Here is a 13477-nt window from a genome sequence, read left to right on the forward strand (position 1 = left end):
GAGGGAGAGGGAGAGGGAGAGAGAGAGAGAGAGAGAGAGAGAGAGAGAGAGAGAGAGAGAGAGAGAGAGATCTTTATTAAAAAAAATAATGGAACAGCACCTTTTGTTCTCGTTCTATGTCCACAGAACCACTAGTATACATTTTACAACAGAACATGGGTTATCACACAAGGCTCTGTGATAAGAAGATCAGTGCAAACAACAGAACAGTACTGATAGTGGTTACTGTAGATTAAATCACACAGTCAATACCCTACAGGGGAGTCTCACATGTCACAGGTTCTTCACAAAGGCCAAATCCTACTGACACTTTACTCCTTATTCAGGACAGCACCTGCCAACAGATATATGGGAATACCACCCCCAAATGGTCCATAGTGGTAAAGTACATCTCTCTTCCTCCTCCTCCTGCTGTCCAGGCACAAAGTCTGCAAACTTTTCCCAGTCCTAGAAGTTGCTCTCAGAGCTGGAAACATGGGGCACTGATGTGGGCCTGGGGAAAGGGGAGTGGCGTGAAAAGCACTTCGGAGGGTGCTGGGGGCTGTGTATGGAGGATGGAGCAGTGAGTCTCGTGGGAAGTCAGCATGGCGGAGAAGTGTTTCAGTTCATCTGACAGTTGCTTGATCTCCCGGCGCAAAGCAGCATTCTGCCTCTCCAAGTCTTGACTCTCCTTTAAAGAAAAGGGGGGGGGAATCAGTTAGAAACTATAGACCAGGGGTCCCCAAACTAAGGCCTGGGGGCCAGATGCGGCCCAATCGCCGTCTCAATCTGGATGGTCCGGGAATCAGCATGTTTTTACATTAGTAGAATGTGTCCATTTATTTAAAATGCATCTCTGGTTTATTTGTGGGGCATAGGAATTTGTTCATTCCCCCCCCCAATATAGTCTGGGCCCCCCACAACGTCTGAGGGACAGTGGACTCGCCATGTCACCTACATAAAATTAGGCCACTGGACTGCCCCATTTTCTTTCTCCACGGTGGGCCTATAGCAGGGGTCAGCAAACTTTTTCAGCAGGGGGCCCCTGCTGGACAGAGGTGGTGATTTAGAGTGCAGCATGAGAGGCGGAGAGGCACTGAATTTTTGCACCGTACAGGGTGCTGCTGAAATTCTGAGACCCCGAGATCAGCCACTGGTGGAGGATGGTTAGTTAATTATGAGTTTAGGACAGTTCGAGAAACTAGCTGTAACAGTGGGCATTATGAAAAACAAGTTGATAGTTGCAGCTCAAGGGAGAAAGAGGTTCTTAGCTTGCATCCTGCTGTGTCCTGTGATAAGCAATCCCTTTCTTCATCTCTAAGGCCACAATGGGGAAATTTCCTTTTAATGCAAATAGCAGCTTCAGAGGAGGGCTTTTCCTCAGAACTGAAGCAGGGGAGGAAATGGTTAAATACCACCCATAAGATCCAGATAATTATCACTTCCTCCCCCAACTAGTGTTATTTGCATTAAAAAAAAATTGAAGAACAGGCCGGGGTGCTCTTTTGTCAGACAGCTTAAAGCTGCAAAAGTGAAACTCTTAATGGAATTCTAATTGTAAAATGTCTGCTCAATAAACAAGTCTTTGCTGGGGGGGGGGGGGAAAACACAACCTGATCCGCTAAAAGCAAAGGCAATGTCAAGTCTGGTTTGGCCCTGAAAGAGAAAGGGGAGGGGGGCGGCAATGATTTAGCTGCCTTCCAGCCCTATCTAGATTACCAGAATTGTTTCCTTTCATCTTTCCTGGCAGGGAGGTGTATCCCCAGCTACTCCTGTGCAACTCAGTTTGCTTCTGTTCTTCAGAGCTAGAAGTTGAAAAGGAGGAGGGAGGGCATCCAGTAATTATTTTATCCTCAACAGATGAGTGATTATCTCTGAGGTTTGCGGTTGCCAATTCCCACAATTGTAGTGACACTTGTTTTTTTCAGTCACCAAAGTCACAGGAATTGCAACAGAGAACTGCGGCCCATGCAGATGTGTACAGAACTTGGGCCATGCTATGGGTTTCCATGTGAATACATACTGGTACATCCGGTGAGCTGGTGTGGTACAGGGCAGTGGTTTCCCCAACTTTGTTTTCTGTAGACCACTTGAAAATTGCTGAGGGCCTTTGCAGGCCACTTAATTATTATTTTTTGTGCCTGCTGTACCAATTGCAATAGCCCTGCTTATTTGGTGCCCTCTCAACAACCACTCATGTTGAGAACATCCAGGCTGTTGGGGAGGAAAGGAGGCTTCTGTTTCGGAAGAGGCATTAAAGGGAGCACCACAGAATAGGAACCTCTGGTGTAGTGGTTAGAGCAGTGGTGGCCAAACTTGGCCCTCCAGCTGTTTTGGAACTACAACTCCCATCATCCCTAGCTAACAGGACCAGTGGTCAGGGATGATGGGAACTGTAGTCCCAAAACAGCTGGAGGGCCAAGTTTAGAGCATCCATCTGGACCTGGGAGACCGGGTGATTCCCACTCAGCCATGAAACTCACTGGATGACCATTCACCAGTCCCTGTCTCTCAGCCTAACATAAGCCTCATTAGGATAAATGAGGATAAAAATGGGGGGGGGAGGACCAAGTGTGCCCCCTTGAGCTACTTATACAAAAGGCAGGATATAAATGTAATATTACATTCTAGGAAAATTAGAAAGTATGGCTTTCTACAAGGTACATCACCTGGAGCCCTTTAAAACATGCAAAATAGGCCATAGGTACATTTGTAGAAAGAAGAGATCCACAGCAAAAAGCAGGAAGCTTTTAATGTTTGATGTTTTGCCGTATTCCTTTATATTTTGTTGGAAGCCACCCAGAGTGGCTGGGGCAACCCAGCAGGATTAAAAAATAAAAATAAAAACGAGCGGGCCTCTGTTTTTTACTGCAGTACTGTATCTAAGAAGTGATAGTGGGAAAGGGTCTGTGTGGGTGGGGTTCGTAGCCTTTTTTCGCTAGCTACTCTAGAGTTTCCAGGCTGACTGACTGACGTTTTCTTCCTGTAAACTCATGTTCTGGGCAAACCCAAGCAGAGAACCCGGCCCCGCGCTGATAGCGGATGACATTTTCAGTCCTTGGCCGCACTCTCTCCCCAGCCGGCGACTTATGAGAAATGACAGCAGTGTATCCTCCGCCGCCTGTAGGTTCCCACTGCCTGTCACCAAGCCCTTTTCATACACTCGTATTTCCTCGGCCACAGACATCCTGACCAGAGAGAGAGCGGGGCTCAGGCCTCAAGGATACAGAGTGGGGGTGGGTGGGGGGGTCAATAACTGTCATCTAGAAGTAGAAAAACCACCTGCCACAGGAAACCTGCCACTGCCCTAGAAGGAAAGTCTCACTTGTTTCTTTCAGCAGCTGGGGAAAGCGACAACGCAATGGGGAAATTCACCAGACGATAAAGGGGAGGGGGGCCTCTCTCTCCTTGTAGGTGCAAAAACACTGGGAAACATTTCGTACAGAGAACAAGGCTGCTCTCCTTTAAAGTCCTGTTTGCAATTATGATTGGCGGCATGACACACTGCTGAAAATATCTTTCCAAAGGCAGCCTCATTGGATTCTGCCTTATCTCACTGAATGCTCCCGCCAATCTGAGCCGTGTGTGTGTGTGTGTGTGTGTGTGTGTGTGTGTGTGAAAGAGAGAGAGAGATAAGAGAGAAATTGCCATTGTTCCGTTGGAAGCTGTCTTAGGCCAAGCCAGTGTGTTTGCAACTGTGGTCAGTTTCAGCAGTTCTGGAGCCACAAACAAAAGACATTGGCCATACATGTGAGTGATCTGGTGCAGAGCTGAGTCACAGGCCTAGTTCAGACAGAAAAGAAGAGCAATGAGTGGACTAGATCTGTACTTGGAATGTACCACAACAGGTGGGGAATTGCATGCTTGGATGCTTTCTGGTGAAAAAGAAAAACTACTTGCCCACATAAAACTAGCATATCGGAGAGAAGGCTAGGTGAGAATTTTTCTCCATTATACTGTATCTTGATTTCTACATGCAGATATAGCGTTTGATATGTGTGATTGCTGCTTACTAGCATTGCAGTACTGTGGAAGGTATAGGGATACATAAGCTCACCTCAATGCATATACAATATACCATGGGATGCAGGGTGTATGCTATGGATAATTTGTGGTATCTGTGTTATTAAGTGCATAAAAGTATTGAAATCAGTTGACATCATTGCTGATATAGGAACAAGGGGGGCAGGCGGGAACTATACTAAGGAGAACGGTTCTGGTGATATACCTGCTAAAGGTAAAGGGACCCCTGACCATTAGGTCCAGTCGTGACCGACTCTGGGGTTGCAGCGCTCATCTCGCGTTATTGGCCGAGAGAGCCGGCGTACAGCTTCCGGGTCATGTGGCCAGCATGACAAAGCCGCTTCTGGCGAACCAGAGCAGCACATGGAAACGCCGTTTACCTTCCCGGCGGAGCGGTACCTATTTATCTACTTGCACTTTGAGGTGCTTTCGAACTGCTAGGTTGGCAGGAGGATATGCCTGCTAGACTCCCATAAATCAAGAAGAGAGAGCCTTTCTTTCCCTGTGAGGGCTGTATAGGGCAGATTGCTAAAGCAACGAAAAAATGAATATTGAATTACCAATACAGTATATGAAAGGAGCTTTTGCAACAAGGCACAGTCAGCCACACAATTGCCTGCCTGCAGTCTGTGGTGGTACAGTCCAGGAACAATTTTATCACCACACCTGCATGAAATAGGCCTAATACCAGAGAAATCAAGGTGGGTAGCGGATGGACGTTCTTACCATGTGCAGGGTATCTGCTTTCTGTGTCTGTTTCTGTCGGCTCTTCTGGGCTGCAATACGATTCTTTTCTCTCCTTTGTACTTTTCTCATATCATCAGAAGATTCCTGGGTGAGGGGAATCATGCAATACAAGGTATGACAACAGGAACACCATCTTAACATCTATACATGTAAGGATGTTGCGTAGAATGCCAATGTTGGGATAGAAAGCAGAAGGAAGCGTTTTTCTCATCAATTATCTCTCCTCCTCCGTTGTCTCCATGGCAGATTCAGTACTGTATCAGCTTGATGGAGGACCCTCCCTCCCCAAATTTGCCCCAATTCCTAATGCAGGAGAAGTAAGTGCATCTAAGGATCAGGAAAACAAGCAAGTTAATTACATGAGACATCAGAGATGAGCAACAACCCTTTTGGAACTCTAAATACATATCAGTATACAGTTGGGGTGTTCATCTTACATTCTAGAGCAGGGAAGGTTGACCTCCAGATGTTGCTGGACTACAAATCCTATCATTCCTTACCATTGGCCATGTTGGCTGGGGCTGATGGGAGCCGTAGTCCAACAGTATCTGAAGAGCCACAAATTCCCCATCCCTGAACTACAGTATTGGGTTTTATGTAAAAGTCTCCCGACCTACCAATCCCAACCTAGCTATGGTCCTAGGATATAGTGTGAAGGCACATGAGACAACCAGCTTACAAAGCTACGCCAGTTTAGGCCTACTTAGTATCTCTCAATAGGTGATGGACTACCTGGGAATCATACATATGCTGCCTTAGGTTCCATGAACCTAACATTTATCTTAAATGTTAAGATAAAAAAAATCGATTCACCCATGTCTCTGTCCTTTGCCTCACTTAAAAAATTTTTTACATCATGTCCAATGATGTAATTTCATGCCTTCCTTGGATAATCTCTTACTGTGTTGTGTTTAATAATTCTTGTAGGGTTCCTACTTCCTTTAGTATATGAGTCTATGAACTCCTTGCACAGATTTGTTCAAGTTTTAAGGACCTGTTCCTAGCAAAGTAAATATCTGGTCTCCATCTTAGGATTTTAAAACTTATCGCATCTTGGGTGGTTGTGGTGCTGGAGGCATCTTAACTCTTTCAACGTTTTCTTGAGAGGGCTGCAATGGATCAGCACATCTGGCTGCTAACCAGAAGGGTGATAGTTCAGGCCCACCCAGGGATGGCTATGGGCAGGATTGCTGCATCGCAGGGGGTTGGACTAGATGACCCTCAGGGTCCCTTCCATCTCTACAATTCTATGATTCTATGACCTCTCCTCCAAAGTTTCTTCCTTTTAGGGACCGTGACTTCACCCCATGGAGAATAGCACAATCCAGCAGAGGTTTGAGCAGTGCAAGCAGATGAGGACATTTTATGCCACCTATCTGTAAACAGTTATTCTACTACGATAGCCATCAATGAGACTTGTGATGCTTTTCTGCAAGAGTATCACCAAGCTCCCTCATTCTGTCCCTGCACTGCTTTAACTTTAACTGTTCTGTATTACCCTATTGCCTAGCTTCTTATCTTTGGTTTAGCTTTTCTGGATAGCATTTTCCTGCATTTGTCCCTACATCAGTTCCTTCAAAGTCCTGCAAAAATCCCCACAGCCCTGAATGTTTCTCATTCATTCTGTTCCTCTCTATTTCAGGACACGAGACGAACCGAAGAGTTTGGCAAAGTGGCAAGACGGTATCAATTGGAGTTCATATTTCATTTCTGGCGTTGTTCTGGTGCTTTTAAGCATAAACAGGCAGAAATCCTGTAGGCAAAGTTTTTCCCCATGCTAGGAGATCCCGCATCTGTTGAACTTCTGTGTTTTGTGCTCAAGGCACAGGAGCCCTGCTGGGGGTGGGGGGGGGAGAGAGAGAGAGAGAGAGACGGCCATGAAATTAACTCAAAAGGAATTGCCCAAACTGTACCTGTTTGCTGGATGAAGAGGACTGGCTGTAGCTGCTGGAGTCGCTGCTGTCAGAGCTATGGGGCATGGCTTACAGCTCCCCCTGCCTGTGGTCTTCCCTTCCTTGCTTCCTGGGGGGGCCTTAGTGATCCCCCTCCCCTTTTCTTTTGACTTTTCCTCTTTCCTCCTTTCTCTCTCCTTCTGACTTCTTGGTCACTTTCTTTGACACTATCCCAGTGTCTACATTCATGTCCTTTAAGAGTTTGCAGCTCACTCTGATAGTTCCCTCTCTTTAGAGCTTAGCTGCTGTGGTTTCTCGGAAGCTGCAAGGGACTCAACTGAAAGTCACGTGGGCGGAAACTCCGAAGATCAAAAGTAATGAGAGAGAGAGAAAAAACCTTTGGGAAAATCAAAATAGTCTGAAAAGAAAAAAAAACCCGCATAACTTAAGGCAGTTAGCAAAAGAGAAAGAGTGGTTTCGGCTACATTGCAAACTTCAGAAGCGGAGGTGAAACAATAAAGCCCATTAAGTATAAAGATAGGCTTGCCATATTTCAAAAAGTAAAATTCCTGACACCCACAAGGTGGCTTTTTATTTGGAAGACCCCCAAATTGCTGAGCTTTTTTTTTTAAGGAAACCACCAAATTGTTGAGAATCTTTTTGGGGAAGAGACACAAATTTTTGAGCTTTGGGGGGAAAACTTCACCACAAAATAGTGTGGTGTTTTTAGTTTTTGGAGCTATTTCCCAGGGATGCAGGAAGGGGTGTGTGATCCGCCCCAGGTGTCATCCTTGAGAGAGGTGACAAAATGGCACACCACGGGGGGGGGGGTGGCACGGAGTGACGCGGTGGCACGGAGCCCCACACTGCCCAACAAGGGCGTACCCACCATGCGGCAAGTTAGGGCAGCTGCCCTACTCTAGAAGCAGGGCTGGTGGGCAGAGGCGGAGCACAGCCCGGCGGAGCGCGAGTTCGCCATTCCCGCCGCACCGCGCTGCGCCCTCCCTCCAGCTCCCCGTCGCGCCCTCTGGCAAGGCCAAGCGCGGCGGGGAACCAGAGAGCGCGGCGCGGCGGGCAGGAACGCTGAACTCGCGCTCCGCTGAGCTGGGCTCCGCCTCCGCCCACCAGCCCTGCTTCTAGGGAGGGGCACAGCCCGGCGGAGCGCGAGTTCGCTGTTCCCGCCCACTTTGTGGCCCCTCCCCTTCCGTGCCTTGGCCCCTCCCCTTGCCCCCCCCCCCTAGTTTTGATCCTGGGTACGCCCATGCTGCCCAAAACGGCATTGTGGGGCTTGCGTTCACCAGGCGGAGTCTGTGAGCAGATAACCACGCCACCGCCTTCGGCGGATCACCACGGGACTCTTAGAATTTTGAAGTGTCAGGCATAGCTCTAGTGGCTTTAGCCCAAACGTAGCAGAGTTTTCCTGCACAGCGCAGAAGCTAGTTGAGGTGGAAATGACTAGTCGGCAAGACGCAGAATAACTATTTACAGGATTTATTAAAAGAAAATAAAACCAGCAGAGTTTCTTGCATACAAAGCAAAGCAAAATAAATCCTTACTCTCTCTCTCTCTCTCTCTCCAACCATACGCAGCACTCTTACTCCTAACACCCAACAAGAAACAACTGTGCTAGCATTCCTAGATAACAGAGTTCAGTGCTGGTCATTAACCAATCAGAGAGCTGTTGCCAGGCCAGGCAGACCTTGGCTTTCTGCCAAGAGTAAATTGACACTGCCTTGAGTTAATTGTGTGAAGCAAGAATCTGTAAGTTTCTCATGAGAACCAATTATCAGAAACCGAACAGGGACCCCCATGGGTGGCTCGCCCCGCCGCTCCAGGTGCCAGAGCGGCTAGCTACACCCCTGCTGTTTCCACTACTTTTTCTGTCACGTTGCCATACATCCAGGGTTTGCCTGACATATGCCAATTTGGCAAAACTGCCCCCAACGCCATTTTTACATCCCCAAACCAGGAATTTTCCTGACATATCGGAAACCTATATAAAGATGAATTGTGAAGGAGCCGTATGATAGGAGAGGAGGAAAAAATATGTTTTGTAGAGGCCATCACAATTGTAAATGGCTGTGATGTATCTTTATGATTCAGCACAATATAAATATTTATAGAAATGAAGTAAAATGATAATAAAATGCAATGTTCAGTACTGGTAAAAAAAAAACCAGTTTGATTTTTTAATATTTTTTTTAAAAAAGCTGTACATTTGCAAGTAAGCAAGCAAAGGAGACAATATTTGATATTAAAATTCTCACATTATTGGGAAACATAGAATCATAGAATCATAGAGTTGGAAGAGACCACAAGGGCCATCCAGTCCAACCCCCTGCCGAGCTGGAAACACCATCAAAGCATTCTTGACATATGCCTGTCAAGCCTCTGCTTAAAGACCTCCAAAGAAGGAGACTCCACCACACTCCTTGGTAGCAAATTCCACTGCCGAACAGCTCTTACTGTCAGGAAGTTCTTCCTAATGTTTAGGTGGAATCTTCTTTCTTGTAGTTTGAATCCATTGCTCCGTGTCCACTTCTCTGGAGCAGCAGAAAACAACCTTTCTCCCTCCTCTATATGACATCCTTTTATATATTTGAACATGGCTATCATATCACCCCTTAACCTTCTCTTCTCCAGGCTAAACATACCCAGCTCCCTAAGCCGTTCCTCATAAGGCATTGTTTCCAGGCCTTTGACCATTTTGGTTGCCCTCTTCTGGACATGTTCCAGCTTGTCAGTATCCTTCTTGAACTGCGGTGCCCAGAACTGGACACAGTACCCCAGGTGAGGTTTGACCAGAGCAGAATACAGTGGTACTATTACTTCCCTTGATCTAGAAGATGCTATACTCCTATTGATGCAGCCCAGAATTGCATTGGCTTTTTTAGCTGCTGCATCACACTGCTGACTCATGTCAAGTTTGTGGTCTAACAAGACTCCTAGATCCTTTTCACATGTACTGCTCTCAAGCCAGGTGTCACCCATCCTGTATTTGTGCCTTTCATTTTTTTTTTGCCCAAGTGTAGTACTTTACATTTCTCCTTGTTAAAATTCATCTTGTTTGCTTTGGCCCAGTTGTCTAATCTGTTAAGGTCATTTTGAAGTGTGATCCTGTCCTCTGGGGTATTCACCACCCCTCCCAATTTGGTGTCGTCTGCAAACTTGCTCAGGATGCCCTCAAGCCCATCATCCAAGTCATTGATAAAGATGTTGAATAAGACTGGGCCCAAGACAGAACCCTGTGGCACCCCACTAGTCACTACTCTCCAGGATGAGGAGGAGCCATTGGTGAGCACCCTTTGGGTTCGGTTAGTAAGCCAGTTACAAATCCACTGAATGGTAGCATTGTCTAGCCCGCATTTTACCAGCTTCTTTACAAGAATATCATGGGGCACCTTGTCAAAGGCCTTGCTGAAATCAAGATAGGCTACATCCACAGCGTTCCCTTCATCTACCAGGCTTGTAATTCTGTCAAAAAATGAGATCAGATTAGTCTGACATGACTTATTTTTCAGAAACCCATGCTGACTTTTAGTGATCACACTGTTTCTTTCTAGGTGCTCACAGACCGTTTGCTTAATGATCTGCTCTAGAATCTTTCCTGGTATAGAAATTCCATTTCTTGTCTTTGCCTGGAAGCAAGTACTTAAGATATTTGGATATTTATATATCTCTATCCTTTGCATCAATTGACACTTTTTAAAGAAGCTAAGCCAAGCACACTCTGCTTCTAAGAAGTCCCATTTGAAGAATAATTGAAAGGCTGTTCTAAAATGCAACGCCTGGACAGCCTGTTATCACACTTACTTGGTTTTTTCAAGCTTAAGTTGTATTATTATTTTTTTAGTGTTAAATTCAATCTAAAAGTAGACTCCTTATTTGCATACCTATCATGTGGGACAGTCCGCATTTGAAAAAGAAAAAAAAATCCCACTGACTCTGCATATGCATTGCTAATTGGATGAGGACTGAAAGCTAAGAGCAGGCCAGAAGAAAAGTAGGACAGCTGAAAAATGACACAGGTGAGCCAGCCCCAGCATTCCATATGCCACAAGGCTGCAGCAGCTGAACGGGGAGCAAAGTGGTCCTGGTCCTGGGTTGTTCTGGGTCTTCTAAACTGAAAGTAAGACCTTAAACCTGACCCAGCAACACTTCATCAGCCAGAGCAGTTCTAACAGCACTGGTGACCTATGCTGAGGATGGGCTGCTCCACAAAGTCATCTAGCTGCTGCCTTTTGCCCTAGCTGCAGCTTCCAGACCAGCCTTGAAGGTAGCCCAACACAAGCACCTTGAAATTATCCACCCTTGAAGTTACCAGTGCACACACCACTGTGACCAACTTGTCCCTGTCCAGGAAAGGCTGCGCCAGCTACAGGCAGTAAAAAGCCCTCCTCATCACTGCAGACACCTGGGCCTCCAGCAACCATGATGAATCTAGTACTACTCCCAGGCTATGTACCTTCTCCTTCATTGGGAGTGCAGCCCCATCACAAATAAGTTACTGAGCAAGCTACCGGACCTGGAAACCCCCCATAAACAGAGCTTCTGTCTTAACAAGGATCCAGTTTCCGTCTATTGACTCTCATCCCACCCACCACTGAGTCCAGATACCGACCAAGGACTCGCACAGCCAAATCTGATTCAGATGTCACAGAAAAAACAGAGAAGTGAGTCTTCAATGTACAGGTGACATCATGCCCCAAATCCCCTAATGGTCACTCCCAATGGTTTCATACAGATTTTAAATAGCATTGGGTATAATATGGAACCCTGCAACCGAAAAGCAATCAGCCAATGCTACTATCTGGAAATGCCCTCATGAGTAAGAGTGGAATAGTGGTTGGGAACTGAGTACCAGTTGCTGGAAACCAAAGGAGAGGAGAGTGCTGATTTGGTTGGATCCTGCTTGATGCCTTTCTCACAGGCATCTGGGTGGTCCCTGTGAAAACAGGATGTTGGACTAGATGGGCCGTTGGCCTGAACCAGCAGACTCTTCTTATGTTCTTAGGTAACCATTATAACACAGTGGCCCTGAGTGCTCACTGGAAGGACAGATCGTGAAGCTGAGGCTCCAATACTTTGGCCACCTCATGAGAAGAGAAGACTCCCTGGAAAAGACCCTGATGTTGGGAAAGATTGAGGGCACTAGGAAAAGGGGACGACAGAGGACGAGATGGTTGGACAGTGTTCTCGAAGCTACGAACATGAGTTTGACCAAACTGCGGGAGGCAGTGGAAGACAGGAGTGCCTGGCGTGCTCTGGTCCATGGGGTCACGAAGAGTTGGACACAACTAAACAACTAAACAACAACAACATAACACAGTGGGCATCAGAGGAGGAAGGGAGTGATCATCAGGGGAAGGAAAGAGGGACAGAGGCCAGTGTTGCCTGTGGCACCCCAGTTTTAAGACGTTTACCTGTATTTAAGAGGCAGGTGTGTGGCTGTAACATGCAGCTATCTTTCTTTGCCTGTAAGATGTGTCCTGCTAGCAGTCAGCAAAAGATCTCCTTTGTTGAAGAGTTTTTGATTTTAGCCTGGTCTCTGTCCATTTATTTCAGGTCAATTTCCCACCTGGGAATGAGTGGTGGGGAGCCAATTTTTCCATGACACCTTTCGTGCGGATTTGGCCGACTTAGGATGCTGGAGATACGTAGACACCCTGCTGCAGAAATAGTAAGGGGCCTATGACCCCAGACCACTGGTCCTCCATTGACTAATAACATGCCAGCAGAACTCGCCCATTTTTAAATGCTCTCGGTACTTGCTAGAGGTATGATCCTCTTCAGCGATTTCTTAAATACAAGAGGCTTATCACCACAGGTCCTACCCCACAATGTCTGTTTCTGCTTGGCACAAGATTGCTTGAAGGACCCAGGTGTGGGATTCAATTTCTCCCCATGGGGCTTTCTGGGTTTCATGATCTTAATCACAGCAACGGTGAAGCTGTTATCTGTGTTAGGATAACAGAGATTAAAACTACGGTACAGCCTAGGTTTCAACCTCTGTACAAGCTGCAAGAAACAAGGATTTTCTTAGGGAGGCCATAGCAGCTGTGCATTATTGTTCAAGTACTTGCTTCTCTGCTCAGTATATTGCTGAATAATGGGAGAATGGAAAGAAGATTTCATGTTATAAACACTGTGGTGCACAGTTATCCTAGTTGGGAGACCATTCGGGGGAATCCAAGAAGACTTATTTCCCATCTCCTTCTAAATATGTTATTAATATGTGGCTTCTCTTCTTGCTGTCTCTCTCTCACACACTTTCCTCTCCTCTCCTTGTGTTCCTTGTCCAACTTCGTATTTTGGAAGGTCAGTCCGTCTACAGCTTACACCCAGGCATTTCTCCCTGTAAATTTTGCAGAAACTTTGTGAGTCTAAAATTACACAACTTTTAGAAGACATCTGAAGGCAGCCCAGTCACAGGAAGTTTCTTATGTTTGACATTTTATTATTTTTTATATTTTGCTGGAGGCTGCCCAGAGTGGCTGGGGAAACCCAGCCAGATGTATAAATAATAAAATTATTACTATTAATGTTATTACAAAGAGCATAAGTGCAACCTTACATCTTCTCTCCCCCCAAAAACTCCAGCCACCCCAATATGTCCAACCACCTTCATTAGCATCTGACAAAATTCTGGTTTTAAAAATGTATTATAAACCCAGACTAATTCTTTAATCCATAGCAGCCAGACCCCCCCTCTCCCCCCCTCTCTGTGTGTGAAGCTTTTCATGCCTGACATTTAATGCAAATTAGCTGATGAGGTAGTTTAGGCTGCGTGACAGCAAATGATTTGCATAGAAACATAAACAACAGTTAATGAAAAT

General features: G+C 46.1%; 1 protein-coding gene across 1 annotated transcript; it reads right to left on the reverse strand.

Moving 5' to 3' along the window:
- Positions 1-65: 65 nt before the first annotated feature.
- BATF (basic leucine zipper ATF-like transcription factor) lies at positions 66-6963 on the reverse strand. Its single transcript, XM_035108240.2, has 3 exons — positions 6663-6963; positions 4729-4833; positions 66-670 (listed from the first exon to the last, which is right to left on the reverse strand). The coding sequence occupies exons 1-3, from the start codon at positions 6726-6728 to the stop codon at positions 461-463; spliced, it is 381 nt and encodes a 126-aa protein (XP_034964131.2). The 5' UTR covers positions 6729-6963; the 3' UTR covers positions 66-460.
- Positions 6964-13477: the final 6514 nt, after the last annotated feature.

This window comes from Zootoca vivipara, chromosome 1 (genome assembly GCF_963506605.1).
Source record: "Zootoca vivipara chromosome 1, rZooViv1.1, whole genome shotgun sequence".
Taxonomy (NCBI): domain Eukaryota; kingdom Metazoa; phylum Chordata; class Lepidosauria; order Squamata; family Lacertidae; genus Zootoca; species Zootoca vivipara.